General features: G+C 39.1%; 1 protein-coding gene across 2 annotated transcripts in view; it reads right to left on the reverse strand.

Moving 5' to 3' along the window:
- stxbp5l (syntaxin binding protein 5L) overlaps positions 1 to 21,428 on the reverse strand; it is a 119,087-nt gene that overhangs the window by 10,691 nt on the left and 86,968 nt on the right. Inside the window, exons 15-21 of one of the 2 annotated variants that reach the window (XM_026295726.1) lie at positions 19,361 to 19,575; positions 18,824 to 18,999; positions 18,492 to 18,617; positions 16,925 to 17,079; positions 14,609 to 14,677; positions 13,383 to 13,448; positions 2,201 to 2,380 (exon numbers count right to left, since the gene is read on the reverse strand). In XM_026295726.1, the coding sequence (XP_026151511.1) occupies positions 2,201 to 2,380; positions 13,383 to 13,448; positions 14,609 to 14,677; positions 16,925 to 17,079; positions 18,492 to 18,617; positions 18,824 to 18,999; positions 19,361 to 19,575 (987 nt within the window). The remainder of the gene's footprint in view (positions 1 to 2,200; positions 2,381 to 13,382; positions 13,449 to 14,608; positions 14,678 to 16,924; positions 17,080 to 18,491; positions 18,618 to 18,823; positions 19,000 to 19,360; positions 19,576 to 21,428) is intronic. The other variant, XM_026295727.1, reaches the window with a different exon arrangement.

Genomic DNA, 21,428 nt, shown 5'->3' on the forward strand with positions numbered 1-21,428 from the left:
CTGAAGGTGGCAAAGTCAATTTTCACTCTCCACACTTTAAATTAGAACACTTGAGTGTTAAAAACCTTGCCACCTCCAGGGCCAGTGATCACATCTGTCAGGTTTTATGGCCCATTCACTTTCTAAATGTGCAATCACTTTGACCAGTGTCAGCCACCCTCACTTTTACGGTCACCATCTTCACAGTATCACCCAGCAACGTGCATCATTGTAAAGAATAAAAATGCAGTGAAGTTGAAAACTGCCTGGTAATATTTTTCTGTGGCTTTTTCCACCCAAAGAAAACATCTAGTTTTGAGGGTAGGGGAGGTAAATACTGTGAAATGTCCAACATTATAGGATAATTTTAGAAATCCTAGCATGTCTCAATTTTGTCTGAGTGGGAGGATATTGTTTATTCAGTCGATGGATGTCCTGAATTGGTGTCTTGATGTCTATCGCAAAGCAGTGACAGAGTAAGTGCAAATTTCACACAGACTGTAATTAAATGTCTCATACAATCCTGGTTGAGACCATTTTTCTATGTCAGTTCTGAGGTCAGACAATACTGAGAGCATCACTTTGAAGCTTCACTTGACAGCACAAGCCTAAAACATAAAACATATAAAAGATGTTTAAATTAAGGCCTTCACAGACTGTCTGAAATCATTTAGCTGATTCTACCCTATAATGGATACAGTGACTATAACGCTGCTGAAATACCTTTTTGTCATCAAATACACAGAGACAGAGGAACAGGTTTGAACACTCACAAATGCACATATTTCCTTTTATCGCACAAGAAGGCACATGTTCACGCACACACACAGACATTCACACTGATCATGGGGATATGAAGCCTGCTCGGCCAAACCATTTTTAGATAGTGCAAGTCTAAGTGTGAATAACAGGAGTTCAAATGAAAAAAGCTAAATGTCAGATCTGTCAATGAGAATGAAAAAAAACATATCATATGTCAATGCCCGGCCTGTACTACTTATTCACCTGTATTTTTCTGTGTGCATACTGACAAGGCTTATTGGAAACTTGCATGTATTCACAAACTAAATGAAGACTAATAAAATGCCTACCTAGGCTCAAAGTTTCATAGATTATGAGAAATTCAGGAGGTGTGGCCACACTCCATAAACATCATGTGTACTTTGTGGGCAAAAAACATCCAGAATGAGAAGAAATATTACAGACAAAAGCAGAAGCTTTTACTTCACCATACAAAAAAGTGAAATTTGTTGCTTCTTTGAAGGTAAAACGATGACATTTTTCAAGCAGAGGAGGAAAAATAGAGAGAAAGGCACTAAAGAAGTAAAAATCAATTGATTGAAACAGTGACCAACCTTTCAGCCTGGCACATGGTCGACACAAGCAACGGTATTATGGGTCACAATGCAAGGGCCGCTTCTTGCATTCAAAACAAGCGAGAACCTGTGGTCCTGTGTTGCAAGGTGATACTAATGCAAGCTGCAGATATACATTTAAAGTAGCTAAACTCAAGTGAACTGCTAAATAAACTTCTACACATGAAGGAGTCGTCATTGTGTACACATACAGCAGCAATGTTCATCTGATAACTTTCTGTCTCTTAGCTGATCACCCAGTGTGCAAAATTAAACAACCAAAAAACAACTGTTTATTTAACAAAAAAGAGCTATAGTTACTGCTGCTCTGCCTGTCAGAGATGTTGAAAGAGTTATCACTTAAAAAAGTCATTTCTGAAACAATGGTTCTGATTGAAATGACACTTGAAGCTGTAGCTCACTAGCTAATTAAACTGAGGATAACTCAGCGAGATGATTGACAGCGCCGTCTCTGGCTGACATTAATGTTTCAGCTGACTTGTTGTAAAGTGCAGAGTGATAATTATGCTTACTGTAGCTGACTCCTGCAGATTGTAAGCTAATTAGCCATGGATGCTAATTACAACCAATTGCAGCATACACCAGAGACAAAAACACTGTTCAATCCATCTCTTCCACTTTTGCCTTTATGCTTATTTTTGTTTTTTTTCATATTGTTTGTCCTGGAAAATTTTGCATGATCAGTCTTTTTGCTGCTAACCTGCATTAGCATATGCTTGCTTGTGTTAACCATGTATGAGGCCTTAATTCACTTACCCCAGGGTGAGAGGATGGCATGCACTTGCTGGGAAGGAGGGTATGTTATAAAGGATTAGGGATGGGAGTTGGGGTTGACAAGCACACACCTTCAGTGTGGGATACAGGCAAAGAGATCTCCATGCAAGCAGCAGACTGGGCCTTGCGGAAGGGTGGTCGGCCAGGGCCTCTGCGGGTAAGCCGTGGCCCCTCGGGACCCATCGGGACGCGAGGCTTCCCCGCTGAGCAGGGCTGGGAGGTGGGGCTAGTGCAATGTCCATTGACATGATCTGTAACAACGGCAAAGCATTAGCAAACAATACGAAGAAGAAATAATGAAACTTTCAAACATATCTCAATCTACTACTGCAACATCCATCTTTATATGTCATTCAGGCTAATAATCAGTGAAGACTAAATAAAAAAAAAATCTGCCAATGAGGGAGGGAATTTTACTTATACAGTACAATACAGTTTTGACTGTTTTGAGGAAATAACTGAATATGAATGGATGAGTTTTTTCACCCGATTGAGAGATATAAATTAATTTGTTTTAAAAAAGCATACTTCATATTTTTTTAACAATTCAGTCTATGTGAAGTATGAAGATGGATGTTTTGCAGTGTAAGAGAAGCAAGCCGATGTTGAAAGTCAGGTTGTTAACAAGAAGGATGGTAGTGATGGAGAAAGGAAAGCAAGAGTGAGTGACAAAGGGTTGGGGAGTGGTGTGAAGTTAAGTATGAGCAGTGAGGAGAAAGAGAAGAGAAAATGTAGAAGCAAATTGTGAGTGTAGCTTCATCCAGTCTGAGGAAAGAGATATAAGGTAAAACCAAAAGCAAATAGGATTGTTTCATCTCCACTTAGTTTCTCTTTTCCTTTGTGAACTGGGAGAAAACCCTGGCCTTATCTAAAAGAGTATTTTTCCTTAAAAAAAGGAAATTTATGACATTACTGAGAATAGGAAGAGGCTCTAATGAAAGATCAAAGGACTAGAAAACAATAGATATAAAAAAAGATCTACCATTTTTTTTATTTTAATTAAATTTAGCACTTGAGTTAATGTGGTCAGGCTACACCATCAGGTGCAGATGGTGCTGACAAGAAACACTTGTTACTTTCTGGAACTGTAGCGTTCCACGGCCTCCCCTCAGGGTCTGAGTTTGTTGGAAGCTTTGTCCTTATTTAATGTGCAGTGCTTTGGTGTGTGAGCAAAATAATTTGTTTAGAGGCAAACATTATTAATGAGACAAAGAAACACAAAGCAGGTTTGTTTGGATTGGGTGCACACTGCAGCTCCCCGTTCCCTGCAGTTTAGTTGGTTGCTACAACAGCTGTAATTAACAGCTTCATGATACCGATGCCTCATTATATGCATTCTCACTTGTCTGAAGAGAGGGTTAAATCAAACAGTTCTCTTTTCTTCAATGACACCTCTGGTAGTAAGTTAAAGTGATCAGGGAGTTAACAGTATGGTGTGATTGAAGGTTTCTATCTAATTTTTCTTTCTAATTTCTAGGTAGAAACTCATAAAGCATGAGGATAAACAGCATCATGCTTTATTATTAAAACAACGGACAGCATCTCCTTGTTACTGTACATTTCGTTTATATCATGTCAAATCAAATCTAGCCTCCCGTTCAATTGGTTGACGTGTACATGATTCAATTTCAAAGTGAAGATGAAAAGCTCCAGGGTGCCACCCAGTCCACGAGTTATACCCACTCAGCTTCACAGCAGGACAGGCCAAGGCAATGCAGAGATTGAAAACTGAGGGTAATATTTGGGGAGACCAATTTGAAATCCATGTTACGACACCACTGCCTTTATGTTTTGTTACTGTGAATTTCAAACAGAAAGGTAGCATGGCAGTCATTTGCCTCAAAATCTCCTGCAGGAAACCAGTTATCAAAAAGAACTGCACTTTACCCTCATATACTCGCTCCCCCAACACAGGGATTACTGCAAAATGCATCAACACACACATACACACACACATTCTATAACAGAGGTTCATGTTACAGTACAGGTATACAAGATACCATGTATTGGCATTTCAGGGGCCTGTTTGAACCTTGTAGAAAATTTTACCTTAAAAGAGCCCGATCTCTCCTCAACACATACAAATAACATGTTCTGGAAATAACACACCCACATGCCTAACATGTCGACAAGCTTTTTGGCAGTGAGAGTTCACTGGCCATGCCTGCCTAGATCCCTTAAAGTAATCATAATCATCTTCCAGAGGAATGTAGTTGGAATTAGTTTGGCATACATATTGTGCGATATTTATAAAACATGTTATTTGGATGTGTTGGGGTGAGGTTGGACATGAATGTTGTCTTGATGATTATAAATGTAGACAGAGGCTACCAAGATTAGCGTATAGTTCTTTTCAAAATTATTTTGTAAAATTTGCTTTAACATTGTTAAATGTTCTACAAATAATAACAATAATAATAATGATAATATCACATATAATGTCACATAAAGAAATTCAGTGAGGCAAGTCACAGCATTAAGTATGCACTGGCACATTTTATGTCAAAGAAGCAGGAGTGTTTGGAAAAGGCAGCGTGTGTGACACTGCAGAAGCAGAGCAAAGAGAAACCTGAGATTGTCATGTGTATGTAGCAGTTGCAGAAGCATGGGGGAAGGTGGGAACGCTCAGTATCCGTAATGCAGATGATCCAGAATGAAAAGAAGAGTTTTCGAGATAGAAATGATCCAGCTAAAATGATAACAGTAGTGAGTGATCCAATCACTGTAGAGCAAAACTGTCAATGGAGGAAAGGTTGCATAAAATCAGAAGATGGTCCAATCATGATAAAGTGATAAAGCCTCAAATTTAAGTATGGGCATGGGTTACAAATCACCTTTGTAAACACTTGCAAAATGTAGAAGAAACAAACATGAAAGATTTAAATCAAAATACATCAAGGAGGCAAAAATGGGCGAACACTTCCAGGCCGAAAGTCTCATGGGCTGGTTTAACAGGAGGAGGTTTGAATGAAAATAAAAACTACTAAAGAAACACAAAAGCCTAGAAACTGTGACAAAAGCAGAAACTAAATGACTCAAAGGAAATCAAGTGAAAACTGCTGGCTTTCGCCTACCGTACCAAGATCAGTCTTAAGATCTGTTGGCAGACTTAACTTTCTGCCGGGTCCCTTTACTGAAACAAAAGAATAGGAAACAAAGCACCAGTTAATCCCTTCAAATAAAAGAATAAAAAAATCAAAGAAAAATAAAGTAGGTGTAATCTAAGTTAAAGAATGACAAAAACAAAAGTGCCAAAAAATAAAACCAACCAAACAAACAAAATGCAATAAAAAAAACATGCAAGTTAATGAAGGTGCAAACAGCAGGCATATTTCAAAACGCATGCTTTGTCCGTCTATTAAACTGATACATCCCAAATATTTCGTATTGTATTTCCTAACTTATGGTCACTGTCATGCTCTCTTGTTGAGCTGCAACAAGGTAAACAGCAACATACCTGAATTTACTCTGGATGTCAAACATGAGTCTTGGGGCATCGTTCTAAACTCTCACCAGCACTGACCAATATCTTTACTGAAATATGTCTGTTTTGCATGCTGTAAATGTCCCTGGGATGTGTGACATGGAAGCACAAACAAACAGAGTGACACCACAGGGTGTCAAGAGAAAAATCACAGTCACACACTGGAGGCAACATAATAAGTTGTTTAAACATTTTGCAAGCATTTTGCAGAGACTGCAAAGGTTGTGGTTGATGTTATGAGTCAGTTTCCCCCTCAAAAACAAGGTCATATTTCATTGTTTCTTTGTGTTGAATGATTAACTTGATATATGGAACAAAACTTGGGTGGTTTTTAAATGACACCTGGTAAATTTCATGACCATGAGGAAAACAGCATGACCATGAATTTGCATTCTTTGTTATTTTGGCTATTTTAATATTACTTCACATTTGGAAAATGCATCAGTAGAATCAATGGTGATCGCTATGAAAAACAAAGGTTGACTCAGGTTTCAAACCTTCTGCGATAGAGTACCAGAAAAGATGTAGTACAGTAGTAGTACAGCAAAAGATATGAGGCCTATGGGAAGAAAAGATAGAACTTGAAAACAATCTACTGCAATCTCATTTAATGTACAGTCTATTCCATGTTTATAGTTTATTTACTGTGAAGGGTCATGTAGGAAGCTCCATGTCAAATATCATTTTGGGGGAAAAGTTATTTTATTACAAAAACGGAAATTAATAATTGATTTTTTCAATCACTGAATTTCCTTTTTTTTTTTCCAGGAACAAGGTAAAGCCTTTTGGGTTAGTGCTGCTAAAGTAATAATAATAAATCATGGGGACCAGATGCTGCTGCAACCATATACGTTATGTGTTGCATAAGATTTATGTGTTGACAAACAACAAAACAAACAAACAAATAAAAAAAGTTCCCATAATAAACCTGTTACACACAGATGGTTCCCGTGTTTAAAAGCTCAACAGCTGCATTAACAGTTCATAAAATGTTTGTAATCAAAATGAACAGGTGGGATTTATCTGAGAAGCTGAGGGGTTGTTTATTGTGAATATAAAAAATACCCAATCAAATACTGTTTGTATCATCACTCATTGGATTTTTTGTGTCAAAATCTATCAATTCAGTCTGTGGTGCGTTTTTTGTCAGACAAGAGTCCTTTTGCTGCATGTTTGATATCTTGTTTACATGCCAGTATTTAAACTTCAACATTTGATGTTGGATTGACCCCATTTGCGACCATTTGTTTTTATTATTCACTGATAGGTTCACAAAGCGACCCCTACTATGGCAAAATTAAAATGTTATTTTCTTCCTTGTTATTCAGCAGTGGCTGGCACTGTTATTTTTGTGACCCCACAGATATTTGTTTCTCTCTGAAAAGATGAACCATTTGCTTGGGGCAACACTGATGTATAAATCTGACATATCCACAGATTCTACATCTCTACTCTGCTCTTCTGCTCCTCTGAGCTAGCCCATGGCAGGCACAATGTTTAACTGGCTGTACAGACAATAGGCTGTAGTGAGATAACAAAAATACTTCTGGAGATAAATCACACAGCTAGATTGAGAGGTAAAGAATAACAGTTTAGACTTTTCCGGAGGACTTGATATGGAGTGCTAAGATCCCAAATGGGGCTAATGTTGGACTTGATCATGCCACAACACTGATAAATGTACAAAGCAGGCTGAAGTCACATTTTGCAGCTGGCCACATTCTGTAAGTGGGTACCATGCAGTTAGTTAGAGACGACACAGTGATGAATGTTAGTGGAGAGGAAAACAAGACGAGATTGTGGGTTTACTGACACAGTTAGAAAAACATAATTAGAGAGCTTCTGTCTGGTAAAGCAGCATGTTGCCTTTCAGTGACAAAGATGTGTGGCTCCAGCGAAGCACAATTAACATTACTGAGAATGACGCACTGAAGGCACTGGTGAGAGAGGAGAGGAAATACACCCTTTCCTCTTCCTAAGCCCGCCTGCCTTGCGTAAGCACTGACGAGTGACAAGGGATCTGAAGTCAAAACCCAGATCTGGCACATCCAACAAACATCACAATGTCCAACCCCTGCAGCTGGGGCAGAGAGACAATGCAACACCAGATGCTTTCTGTACAAAAGCATGGAAGACATTGACAAAGCAGAGGCAGAAAGTCTACTCCTAAAAAACACTGTCCCTGTCAGTTTACGCTGCAAGCAACTTGGATGGTGGATCATTCCTTAGTGACTGATCATGGTGCGAGAGGATCTGATTGAGTCTGGGTAGTGAACTGTACCAACAAAATTTTGATCATGAAACATTAGATGTTTCCTTATATTTTTAAAATAATCACAGTGATACTCATTGCTCATTTGTGAGATTTTCTCCAGCTGCTCCTAGTGGGAAAATACACTGCAGTATTTGTTAATGCTAACTGCAAACCAACTAGTAGGACAAGAACTATTTTCCTACCCAAACATGCTTTTCATGGTCAGTGGCCATTAAAGAGTCTTGTCCAGTTTTTAACACAGAATTAGAAATGAATGGACTTTTGTTGTCTTGCTGATAGTGTTGCTCACAGTGCGGGAGCAGAATTAGCATGCAAGGTACAACCCCAAACCAACCACCTGTTCAAAAATAATTATCCCATCTCCCTCCCATGTTGCATTGTTGCCATAAAAAATAAAATAAGAAAGCCACAAGCAGATGTCCATGAAGACGCTGAGATCTGTGAGTCACCCCCGCCTCTTACCATTGTCCAGTAAGTAAAAGACTGGACTGCAGTGGCTGGCTCTCAGACTGGCAACAGGCTCTGGCAGGATGCGTGGGTCATTGTGAAGGGAGGTTGTGTAATGAACTGGAAGAGGAGATCCAAGAGGACACACACACACTTTTCAGGACAACAGGGCAAAGACACACAGAGGGTGAACTGGATAAAAGGGAGTCTTGCAGATAATAGGGAGGAAAAACAGTTGAGAGGTTATGAAAACAAAAAAGTTTAATAAGAACTGTAAGGATAGCACAGATCTTCACAAGCACAGGTTTTTCATTTATCCACCTATTACCATTACAATCACATAATAGTTGTAGCACAACTATTATTGCTACCACTTTAATAACTACTGTTTCCATGTTCTCTGATTAATATGATAAAGATGTAATTTATCATTATGTTACATGAACGGTTACTGTAAAGACAATTACTGGTTGAAATGTCATGATCACAATAGAAACAAAAAAGGCAAACTCAAAAGTTCACGTTTCAATATTTTGTTGTTTTTTCCAAGGCTTGTGTTTGTTACCCAGCACCAAAGACAATGCCTAAAATCATCTGACCGCAGAAATAAACTGGAAGCAGTGGAAAAACTGACCTGCACTGCTGACGGGCTGTTAATGCGACACAGCCAGTAGACTATAAACTTCAGTTTAAAACGTTGTTGCTAAGCCTCCTACAGCAATTCTGCAAAAGCATTAATATGCGTCAATATGACAATGTGACACATGCAGGTCTGTCTCACATATCAGCTAACAGAAAAATATAAAGTCAAAAAACATAATAATTGGCTATTCAACAGATCAGTAAATGCCCTGTTTTGTACATGCTTGTGCAGATTAAATTAGTTGCCTGTAACTCTCTTCTACACTTACTGCTTACATTAACACCATCTCATCAGGAGCGTTAGATTTGGGGGCATCGTTGGAGCACATAGTCCATGCAGTTCCTTAGAAACAACCACTTGTTCCCACCAATCCTCTATTTCTACATTCATCCAAAGGAATGCAGTCACAGGGGTGAGACAGCTTCGTGCGTCACAGCTGACTATTAAACTGCTCTTAGAAAAGTAGAACACTAGTTTAAAATCCCCTATTAGGGAGAGACCATGGCAGAGCAACTGATGGTTAAATTTGGATTTTGGTACGGTTTAACTATTAGGGAACTGCAGCACAAAAAAAGTGACTCTCAAAAAGTTTCAACTATTAAAACTTTTGACAAGTTTTGCAGATCAGCAAAATCATATGATCAAATGCAAGCCATAACCAAAGTTGTCTCGAAATGTATGATTAGCTAAGAAATACTTTAATGACACACTTTAAAGTACATTATATTTTATCTTAATTCCCAGAAAATAAGGCTCATTAAGTTACCACTGTAAATGCTCACTGATGCATCTGCAGTACACGTTATATAAATTAGACCAGTTTATGAGTAATAGTATAATTCATGTGTACCAGTAAGTGTTTTCATGAGTGCACTCATAAGGCATCATGAGACAATGTTGGACAGTTTAGGATTAGGACTTAGGGTTTAGCTGAAAAACTACTGGCAGGTCAATTCTAAGTTTTATGAAACCACCTTGAATTGTATGGAGTTGAGCAGGTAGCATCGGTCCAGTACACTGTAATGTACTGTTTCAGTTATCACCTCCTCCTTATCTCCCCTGACATACCCACTACTAAATATATCCTGCCTGGTTTGGCACAGATTGCCTGCATCTCAGCTTGTTAGACCCTCTCATGACTGGGCCTGTTCATGTATGCCCTGCTACTGCCACAAGTGCCATAAAGCTCCCCGGGAGAATGTAACACATACCCCTAAACTAAAACAACAGACTCAGGACATAAAAAAAAAACAAAAAAACACTGGGAAGGGTTAGGGGGAGACAGCTTTCAGACAGGATAAGGGCCAATTACTGAGCCTAATGACAAAAGGAAGATATGAAAAACTGTACAGGATAAAGCAGAAGGGTAGAGAAGGAGAGAGACATCTACGACTATTGAAGCAGGGTTAATCAGGACGATGGCTGCCTGTCTGTATATGTCCTTAAAATAGACACAGCACACCTGGGGTGCCAGGCACAGTCAGTTGACATGCAGCAGGAGGAAACAAACCATGAACTTTTTGCTGTTGAGCAGACCACACCTGTGCTGTCTCATTTGGCTCTAGCCATAACCACTGTAAATGTATTTTACTCTTGCATTAATGTTGAAAATTGTTAAGATAAGAAAAAAAAAAAAAACTTAAGATTTCAATCTTGACTGCAGCTTGTAATTTTGAAGTCCACACTATAACTATAGATGCAATCTGCCCTTTTCTTTCTTCATCCCTCCACAATTCTTCTTCTTTTCTTCCGTCTCTCCAATTAGAAAATGACAGGACTGCGTGACCGTGACCCAATCCACATCAAAGAGCTGAAAAACTCCCTGCCAAGACAGCAGAGAACATCTTGTCCTGGTTCTGTTATTCTGTTTGCATGCTCTCCTCAGAGGCTCAAAGGAAAGAGTGGGGAATACAAATATGAGAGATAAAGACAAAACTTACACAACCAATTTCTGTATCCTGGACAATATATAACAGAGGACACTATGAAAGTGTGTTTTTGGATTGATTATCTTAACATAAACAATAACAAACAACTGAATTAATAGTGAAATAGACCCATACTGCATGTAAAAGCTGCTCAAATCTAAAGTAATGGACAAGGAGCTTTAACAAGGACTTGTTACATGGACACATCTATAGCAGAAAGACATCGTCTGGTCCAGGTGATATAACCCTGTTTAAAAATGACTCCCTTGCCAGTGACATGGTCACTATTTACGTGTATGCAAGACATGTAAAAAAAAAAAAAAAAGGGGACAAGGAAATGAAATATACAGTATCTCACCTTTGCATTCAGTTTTGCCCTTTGGCTGGAAAATAAAGCAATTTGGCCTCATAGATAAACTCCAACACGACTCATACTGTATGCTTGAAGGACCAAGGTCATCCATAAAAGATTAGTTTAATGCTCTGTTCATTATGACTATTTAGCCACTCCAGAGTAAACTGGTTATTCTAAGTTAATTGGCAATACGATGATGCAAATCAGTGTGCTGGTGACTGATTTTCTGCTCAACCAAGTTCTGAATAGGCAAAGAAAAAGGTTAGCACAATGTACAGTGTACATGTAGGTCCATCTGTCCATCTATTTACACCTGTTTATCAGAATAAAGATTGTAGCAGCAGCTGAATGAGAAAAGCAAAACAGCCATATCTTCCATCCTCTCTTCCTGGGTTACCCTGAGGTGTTCCCAATCCACTAAGGATAAACATAATCACCCCAGTGTGTTCGAGGCCTTCCTCCTGGTTGGACACCCTTGGATACAACAGAAAGGTTTCTGGTACTCATCCTGATCAGATATGACTTTACTTTGGTCTCGTCCTGGACACCTGAGCTCCCAGACTATAAGGGAAAGCACACACAAACAACCCTCTGCTTCCCCCTCAGGATGAAATTTTCCCAGACCTTGTGGAGAGTTTGCAAAAGAGGATCGGGAAAGGCTTTGAAAAGCACCTGAAAATAAATCATCTCACTAAATCTGTTAATTCCTACACGTAAGAAAAATATTACAAAACTGAAACACCACATTTGTTGCATTACCAGTAAAATGATTTAAAATAAATTGTGTGGAAACTAAAAAGTTGTAAAACAGACAGAGCCTTGAGGACACAGCATTCCTGCTTGGCAGTGTCTTAATCACAGATTTACAAACTCTTACGCTCTCCATTTGACCTTTGAGTTCTGAATTTGCTGAGACAGACAGATGACAGATAACAATGCCTGCTGGGAAATGTTCTTATCTATCTCTTTCTTTACACCCCTCCTTATACATGTTTCTTTCTGTGCAATCACAAACAAACTCTCTTTTCATCTGCCCTGCCTCCGACCACACAAAAACAGACCTCTGTCAACGGTCTCATAGTTTAAATTGTCATCTCCTGTTCTCAGTACGTAGTGATTTCATAAATGTGTCACAAGCCACAGACCTCTGATATTGCAAGCTTATCTTTCTGCACTCTACTTCCCATCTACCTTCACATCTCACAAAAGGTGATGCTGAAGCCTGGAGCAAGTGACAAAATAATGATTATAATGTTAATTCAAACATTAAGGACACTTACAATATACGCTTCATCACACAGTTCCTCTCTAAAGAAGACTTTCTGTTTCACTATACATCCTGTAGCATCAAATGCAACACATGCACAGCTACACAGGTAATATGCCTGAAACTATTTAACCTACAGTAGTTTTAAAAAATATGTTAAACAAAAAAACAAACATATTTAACCAGCCAAGAACTGTTCTGATCTATTCAGAGTATTTGTGCTGTGATATTATAAAATGATTCAGGTTACTGCTACTTCTTATTAACTGTAAGTTACCACTAATGCTGTTAGCTGTATCCGCTTTAGATCAACGTTGACTTGTAAGTCAGCCAAGCCTATCCAATGCTTTCTTCATACTTTGCTCTAAGTCTTTAAACATGAGATGCTTGATATTTTTATGCTATTTCAGGTCTCTCATAACGGTGGCTGAACGAATTTGTGAATGGAAGAGTTGGACATATACAAATGTCAAAGAGGCAAAATGTGTTGTCTTTTCTCTTGTTCGCCCTTGTGAGAACATACACATTGGAAAAGGCTGAAATAAGAGAGAAGACAAAATACTGCAACCAAACACCTGACTTTCCCCCATTTCAGCAAATCCTCACTGAACATGAGTTTCACCGTTAAAATGATAACCATGCTCATCAAGTGAAGATGCTCTGGTGATGAGTGATGTGTTCACAGGCTGCATTCTGTATATATCTTTCATGTTTAAAGACAATGGCATCCCAGCAATGCTTCAAAGTGCAAATCACAAGACATTTCCATACAGGGAAGATATACTTTGTAGTGGATGGAATATAGATGTGTGTGTGTGTGTGTGTGTGTGTGTGTGTGTGTGTGTGCAGGTTACCTGAAGTGGGGGACTTGCTTCTTTCCATGTCAATGGACTGCTGGTTGTCAGAGAGTTCAGTAAGGCCTGCCACAGCCAATGGCAGCAGTAAGGAAGAAGCAGAATACACACAGTCTGTAGGATTTATAATCTTAGATGTACAGACTTAGCAGAAGTCAGTTTGGTTGATGTCAGCCACACAGAGCCCCAAGAAAGAGTTTAGAGAAGAGTTTATCAACAGTTTTTGGTTTGTAATCTGATAAGCTACATAATCAATTCCCAGGATTTCATCATTTTTCCCGAAGGTATGATATTATCAAGATCAATGTGTGTGTCTTTGACATTTACTCTTTGCCTTCAAATGTTCTGTAGAATCAATATCATCCAGGGGTGGAGTGACTGAATCCTGCTCTGACCTGCACTACAGTCTGTCCAATACATGTATACATCTACTTCTGTTCTGAATTAAAAATGTCAACATACCTATCTCATACAATCAAAACACAAAACAGAACAAACATCAAATCTGACATGCACCAAGCACAGGTCAAAATGAAAAGTCATGCCTACTATCGTTACAAATGCTGAAAATTCAAACTTTTGTTCCTTTAAGTCTGACTGCAAATGTGGAGTGTTTAAGCGATGTTCATTATGGCTTCATTAACAGCCTCACTGAGTCGTCACAGTTCAAAAAATTTAGAATAATTAAATTATTTCTTTTTAAGTCTTTATGCAAATCCTTCAATCCTTCAATCATTTACACTGGCCCTACAAATGATTAAAGGAACTGTGATTATAGAAGAATAATTAAGAATCGCTTTGTAATCGTCAACTTAAAATACAAATTATAGGTTCACTCTGCCCAATGGATGAGCAAGGCTTTATTCACCCCACTAACTTTGCTTCAGTTAAAATATACATCACATGGATCATGTAATATTTATAGCTGCCCTCACTTAGCAGATTCAAGGGAGTGGCCCTCTTTCTGCAAAGGACATGACTGGAATAGGGTGGTTGGGTTTTATATGGTAAAATGTAGACATGTAAGACTACTGGAAGACCAGAAGTAACCATTTTTATTCCAATCATCTCTCTTTGCTGTTTCTTTGCTTTTATTCCCAATCTTTCCATCCTAATGGCAGTCATCTCTATCAACCGTACAGGCTCCACCAAAGCATTGCCCCCCCCCATTCCTCCCGCAAACACACACAGAGTCCCCCACACGCCTTTAGGAAGGCCTGACTTACTCTGATAGGATGTACGGATCCTTTTCTTTGAATCTGAATAAAAGTTAGACAGGCCACGCATGCAAAACTCTGTCAGGCAGGCCCACATGCCCCCAGCAGCAGCCACAGAGTCACCAAAAGGTGGGAGGAGAAGGAGGAAGTGAAGGAAGGGAAGTAATGAGGGAAAGGATGAAGGGCAGGCAGTGAAAGAATGAGGAGTGTAGGTAGATGTTCAACAGAGTTGAGAGAGGACAAGAAGGTGTTAATAAGAGGAAGGTGGCACATGGATGGGGACAGAACGTAGGATGGTGGAAGGAGAGAAATGAAAGAACCAAGGTCACGGGGGAAATAATGTCAAGTTAAGTAAGAGCGGAAGGATGGATGGGGAAGGAAGGGAGTTAAGAAATGTTAGGATAGAAGGAAGGGAGGGGAAGAAAAAGGAGGGAAAGGGGAGAGAGAGAAACACACAGGCTTAGAGTGGAAAAGAAAGTGAGAGCAAGCAGCAACCGAGTTAATGTCGGGGAAGACAGACAATATATACCCGCAAGTCCAGGGAACTGACAAAATTAGAATAAATTGCTTTTTGAATCAAAAAACTGGTTTACATTTAGGCTTTTTCCCACAGACATACATGTTCAGGCTGGTATTAAAGGTACTGTATGGTATATTATAACTGAAGAAACACATCTAGGTAGATACTGATAAATCAATAATTTAGCAGTTTTATGAAATAAAAACACTACATTTGACTGATACATATAAAGTCTATATAGTGTACACATACACATGTATGGTGATAACAGCTAAAAATGTTGTGAGAAGGACAGAAAACTATGTTCCAAAAAGTTTGAATATTTCCGTGGCCAGCAGCCTAAAGACAATTGCTGTGTATTTCTTTTTGGCCTTTCAAGTTTTGCCAGTGCTCAAGATCATAATGTCACCACCTGGGGCTACAGAAAAAGGCCACCTTTGCCTGTTTTTATTTTTGCTTCTACCTCAAAATAGATTTTAAAGATCCAGCACAAAAAGACTTTTAGGAAAGTGGAAGTTGGGGACAGTAAGTGCTGGGGCACTCAATAAAAACAATTATGCAACAGGAAATGAAAAGAGTTGGCTCTGAAGCCCAGAGTCACATAAGTTGATATTCCCTGTCACACAAAATCTGAGTAGTCATAATGCATTTTCAGCTTGTGGGAACTATGCTATAAAAATTTCAGCACTTTAAATTACTTAGAGGACTTCAAACCAACTGCAATAATAAACCAGTGGAGCAGCTATACTGTACCTTCAAGGTCATTAGAGTCTCAGATAAGAAAGGTGTCACTTGTGTTGTACATAGTAATTTCTTTGTGGTGGAGTTATTTTATTTTATGTAAGTATAAATAAGAAGCTTGAGAGACCGTCACCAGCCAGGATCAATTACAGATGAAAGGGAGCCAGGGGTCAGGAAGTACAGCAGGACCTCTGTGGCTTTTGACTACAGAACTATACTCAAGCAGGACTGAAAACAGAAAGGACAGAGAAACCAAATGACAACATGCATAATAATGCCAACGTGGAATGACACGCAGCCTGTTAACATGCACTTCATATCACAGTGCAGACCTGTGACAGGCATACTGAGATGGATGACTGTTTTTTCTTTGTGTTATTGTGTGACAGAAAAAGAGCAAAGAGAGGGAAGACGCTAAATTGAACTGATACAGGCTTTGATAAATCAGTTACTTCTATATTTAGATTTAACTTGATGTTACTGGATTATATTTGGGACTGTAGACTATATTTCACCAATATCTCTAAATTTGACCCTCTAATGTCAACTTGTGCCAATTTATTTATTTTTTTTTCAGCCATTGTGGAAAATGCACTAATACAGTTCCTCATTTCTGTAAGACTGAAAGCTAGGGAGAATTTTTTGAGGATTTATTTAAGCAAACACATTCTACATTGTTCAAACACTCTACATAAATACTGCATTCAAAATTTCACTTAGGAAAATGAACATACAGTATGTAGTTATTTTAGAAAGTTATATTATTATGTCCTTTATATTGCATTATTCCAATCAGTAGTAAAAGTAGCAATACCACACTGTCTAACCTTAGTAAAAAGACACAATAGAGATTAAGAAGACAGAAGACAGAAACACCAGCAGAGACAGAAAGAGAGTGGACAGGAGAATAGGAAAATGATGGGACAGTAAATAGTCTGGATGTAGTGACTACATTATTGGCATCTTATTGTGTGGATGCACAGTGAGTATTAGTTGTGTAATTGCATACGTGTGTGGCAGGATCCCAAGTGTAGGTGTGTGTGTGTGTGTGTGTGTGTGTGTGCTACCTGAGGTGGACTGTCTGTTCCGGCGGGGGGAGCGGGTAAGGCGCTGGTAGGGGTCGGCGGCTCCATACAGATCCAATGTCGACATACACAACAGAATGGTTTTCTGCAAGTAGTCCACCACTGCTAGGCCATTACAGTTCCCAAACGCCAAACTGGACGCACACAAACACAGCAAGGAGGCACGTGCACATGCACATGCACACGCATGCACACACACAGACACACACACACACACACACACACACACACACACACACACACACGCACACACACGCACACACACATACATTTTCAATTACGTGGAGGGGAAAGACATTTACACTTATGGCAGATTTATTTCACCAGGTTGTTTTCGTTGACATTCAAGGTGCTACATGCTGCACTATCAAACACCGTCAAATTAACTGTGACATTTTTGTGTAATTACTGTCAACAAAAGCTTGTCTTTATCTCACACTGATAGTGCTGCTGTTTTTTAATAATTATACCAGATTTCCCATAAGCCCAACTGCCACCTCCTTCCTCTGTCTGCTCTAGGGCCTGAGGCTTGACTGATCAAGAGAAACCTATTAGCAGTAATTTGTAGAAAAGATGCTCCAGTTCATCAGGCGCTGGCCAGAATTAGACAATATTCACAACAAATCGCTCTATCAGTGACTTTTCAACTCAGCAACCAGAAAATTGAATATGTCAGGCAAATATATAATGTCACTCATATTTGTGCTGCCTAGTCTATCACTGCTCTCCTACATCCATCAAGCAGATGTCCAATTCAGTTTACATTACTATCACATGGTTCAGATTGACAACAGCGTCTACAGTGTTGTCTTTGATATGGAAATTGCACCCAGTAAATCAACAGGACTTTATGTTTACACTTTGTGTAAACAACAATTTCAAATTGGAAACCTGTCAATCAGAATACACTAGAAACTGGTGAGTGTAAAGGTAGCAGTGGGCACACATACCCTTTTTCACTCCCTCAGTATAAGTGACATTTAAACACAGCTTGAGTCTTACAACACAAACAGCAAAGATGACATTACCATGAAACAACAAATTTCAAAGATCAAAGCTTGAGGCTCAGCAGCTGAATAGAAGTGGTGGTGATCTGTGATATGATTGTCACGTAAGGTTGATAGGAATTAAACATTGTCCACTGGGCTGGAACGCCACAGTGCAAAGCATTACTAACACAACTGCTTCAGTAATGTGAAAAATATTTGGCCAAGAGAAGTATTCCTATAATACTCTGGAAAACTAGAGAATGGAATTTAAATTTAAAGCACACACAAAATACTGTGTGTGTGCTTTAGGAGACCAGTGCACCATGACAATAATCAGTGATGCCAGAGGCAGCTGTGTTTATAATTAATCTGTACACCTAAGTATATATACTATAAACTATAGCAGTGACTGTAATCCTGAGTACCAACAGTATGGAACTGATTAATAGTATAGATACTGTCCAGTCTACATTCATAATCTACAGACAAAGGAATAGTCACACTGACAAATAGCCAGCCCAGCTGACAAACAGCTTGTCATGCTTCTGGAGACTTACAGGCCATAGGCAGAGTTGATGTCCAGGCTGGTGATCTGCTGTGGAGGATCTCCATCCACCCACAGCAGCTGGATGACCAGGTCGGCCTGGTAACCTGGGGGGACCCGGACCATCCGGTCCTTCACCCTGAAAAAGTGTACAGCAGAAGAGTGTTTGGAGTAGGGACAAGATTATTTACTTGTAATTACTTGTAATTGTAACCATGTTTCAGTTGTGTCAACAATTATTTTGCCTGTGAAACATGTTTGCTTCCATCACGAAAATTCACTGGGAAATACAACTGGTTAAATGCATGAAAATGCAGCTGAAAGTGCAAAGTGACAGTTTCTTACTTCAGACAGGGGATGCTGTCTTTGATACCATCTGGTGTCCCACTGCCAGGGCTTGCTGCATGTTGGTGGTGGGGTTGGGGTGAGTGGGAGCCAGACTCTGAGAAACAGGGATTGTTTTCGTTCTCTGATGGAGTGATGACATCCTCTGACTCACACTGCAGACGCACCTCTAGTGACTGGGGATTAAAAGAGATACTGAGATATTGATCGATCTACCCATCTGTCTTAACAGCCATCACAACTATAATAGACACAATAACTATATTTAAACCTGTTACAGTGTGACATGCAGTAAAAGTGTGGGTGTGCAGTTAACTACATCTTACAGTCTTAACCATGATGTGCACTCCTGACAACACGGGATGAACATTGACGAAGTACAACATAGCATTAAAAAATACCTTTCCCTAAAAATTGCAGGGCTGAGTACACAACATATGGCTGAAACACAGTTACTTCAGATATCAGAACACATGTTTGTGAAAGGTTATATGAGACATGCACAACACGCCAACTCACAAGAGTACCACCCCTTACCACTATCTGAGTGTTGGCATCATATTTGCTGAATCGATACAGGATGACGTGGGCTGAGATGCCAACCACACAGAAGATACGACTCTGAGGGCACCAGCTAACCATCTGAACAGCAAATGGGTCTTCCTCCACCAACTCGGCTGCCCGGCCCTCGCCTTGCTTTGGCTTCTCAAACACCTTGGAGGTCTTCAGCTTATACAACATCTGCAGTGTGACTGGTTAGGACAACATTGGTGAAAATCTTGTTAATGCTACATGAACAGACTGAGAAAACTGTAGCACCCCTGCAAGAATGGAATGCGTTACCCAGTGAAATGGTATGGTATGATGGTGTTTTAATGTGGCATGGGTGGACACACTTTATCAGGCTGTGGCTAAACAAGGTTGTTATCAGGATAAGTTTACTGTTGGTTTTGATCTTTCCGTGGTATTTTCCAAAAACTATAAAAAAGAAAATAACAGCAATCCTCTTATTTGAAAGCGCCAGTATGTGTGTTTGTACTTATTTTTTACAGAGGTATTCACATCTTGCTATTCTCCGTCATGCAGGCAACAGTAGACAACTATTTTGAAACTGAAGTGTTCTCTCTTCATTTATTGAAACATTTTAACCATGTAAAACTGAATAATTCCTATAAAAGGAATCAGGCTTTTAGACTGTAAGGAAAGTGATTATTACCACATCCATCTGACTTTTTATTCCATTTCACACTTTGCACAGAACAACGCTGTATCTTTATGGACAAAAACAGCAGGAGTGAATAGAAATGCCCTTATTGTATTGATCAAAGAAGGCTGAGACTTGAATAGCAAAAATAAATGGAGTTGTAAGAACAGAAAGTGAATTGATGCATCAATTTATTGTGCTCTAAAAACTACTTCTAAGAATTACATCTATGAGTATCTTAAAGTCTGATCTAGTTTTAACACATTAACTTAGTATATTAGCTAACTAGCACTCCAATAAATGACAGCAGTAGGTCGGTATGGATAGTCTGAACTTTGAGCATCACCTAGACCAGGACAGGTTAAACTGAGCACTTGATCAATCACATGGCAAACAGCAACTGTTAAATAGTACATACTTTGCAGTCAAATGCAAATTTGGACTTTTATAGACAAAATAACTTCACATTTATGATGGGTTCATCAGTGCAGTGGAGGATGACACTTCTTAAACTGGTTGTGTAACAGTTCAAGACAAAGATCAAGGTGGAATATTGTCTCTGTGTAAACCAACTGAAATAAATCAGTGGGTGAAGTGTATTTTGTTAATGCAGGTCTTATGTAAAATATATGTGGTTTGTGATTTATTTATTTGTTTGTTTTAGGCTATTTGACTTCTAGTTCCTTGACAAATTGCTCTGCCACTTTTAAAATGAAGGAGTCTGTCATGTTGAATCTGGGACTCCTATCAGAGAGAGGGCAGCATCTGCTTATTCCAGCACAAGCAATTTTGATTCAGAGGCTGCAAATCCAAATTCCTGAGCATTTGTGATTTATTGCTGATTTGTTGCAAATCAGAAAGATGGGTTGTGATCCCATGTATGGAAAAAAGTTAGGTTAGAAAAATGATCTGCGTTATGACAGTTTTGCAGTTATTTATCATATTTGACAGGTATGTCATCTAAGGTATGTGAATATCACTTTGCACTGAAGTTTAAAGATGTTTTGCTTCAAAAGCAGAAAGTCTTAAAGGAACGCAAACAAACTCTTCTCTGAAACACAGCAGCAAAAAGACAGCTTGTTAAGACACTGGTATATACAACCAGCTTACTGTCTATACCCTACACTTCAACTCTTGCAGAGAACTAGTATTTCTGTTCAAGGAGGTGTTTGGATTGTCTTTTACAATTGCACCCCAACCCAAATTGTATGTTCAGGTTAATCCAGACGTCCTGCTGATGTTTAATGTTGAAACATCCTCAAAGATGCTTGAGAGGCATGATGCATGCTTCAAGCCAAAAGCCCTTGAAGAAGAAAAACACTTCATCAACGGAGTTCTGTTCCTTTGTGAGAGCAGCTGAACAGCCCTCAGATTGAACACTGAAACATCTAAAGGTAAGAA

This window comes from Mastacembelus armatus, chromosome 21 (assembly GCF_900324485.2).
Source record: "Mastacembelus armatus chromosome 21, fMasArm1.2, whole genome shotgun sequence".
Taxonomy (NCBI): domain Eukaryota; kingdom Metazoa; phylum Chordata; class Actinopteri; order Synbranchiformes; family Mastacembelidae; genus Mastacembelus; species Mastacembelus armatus.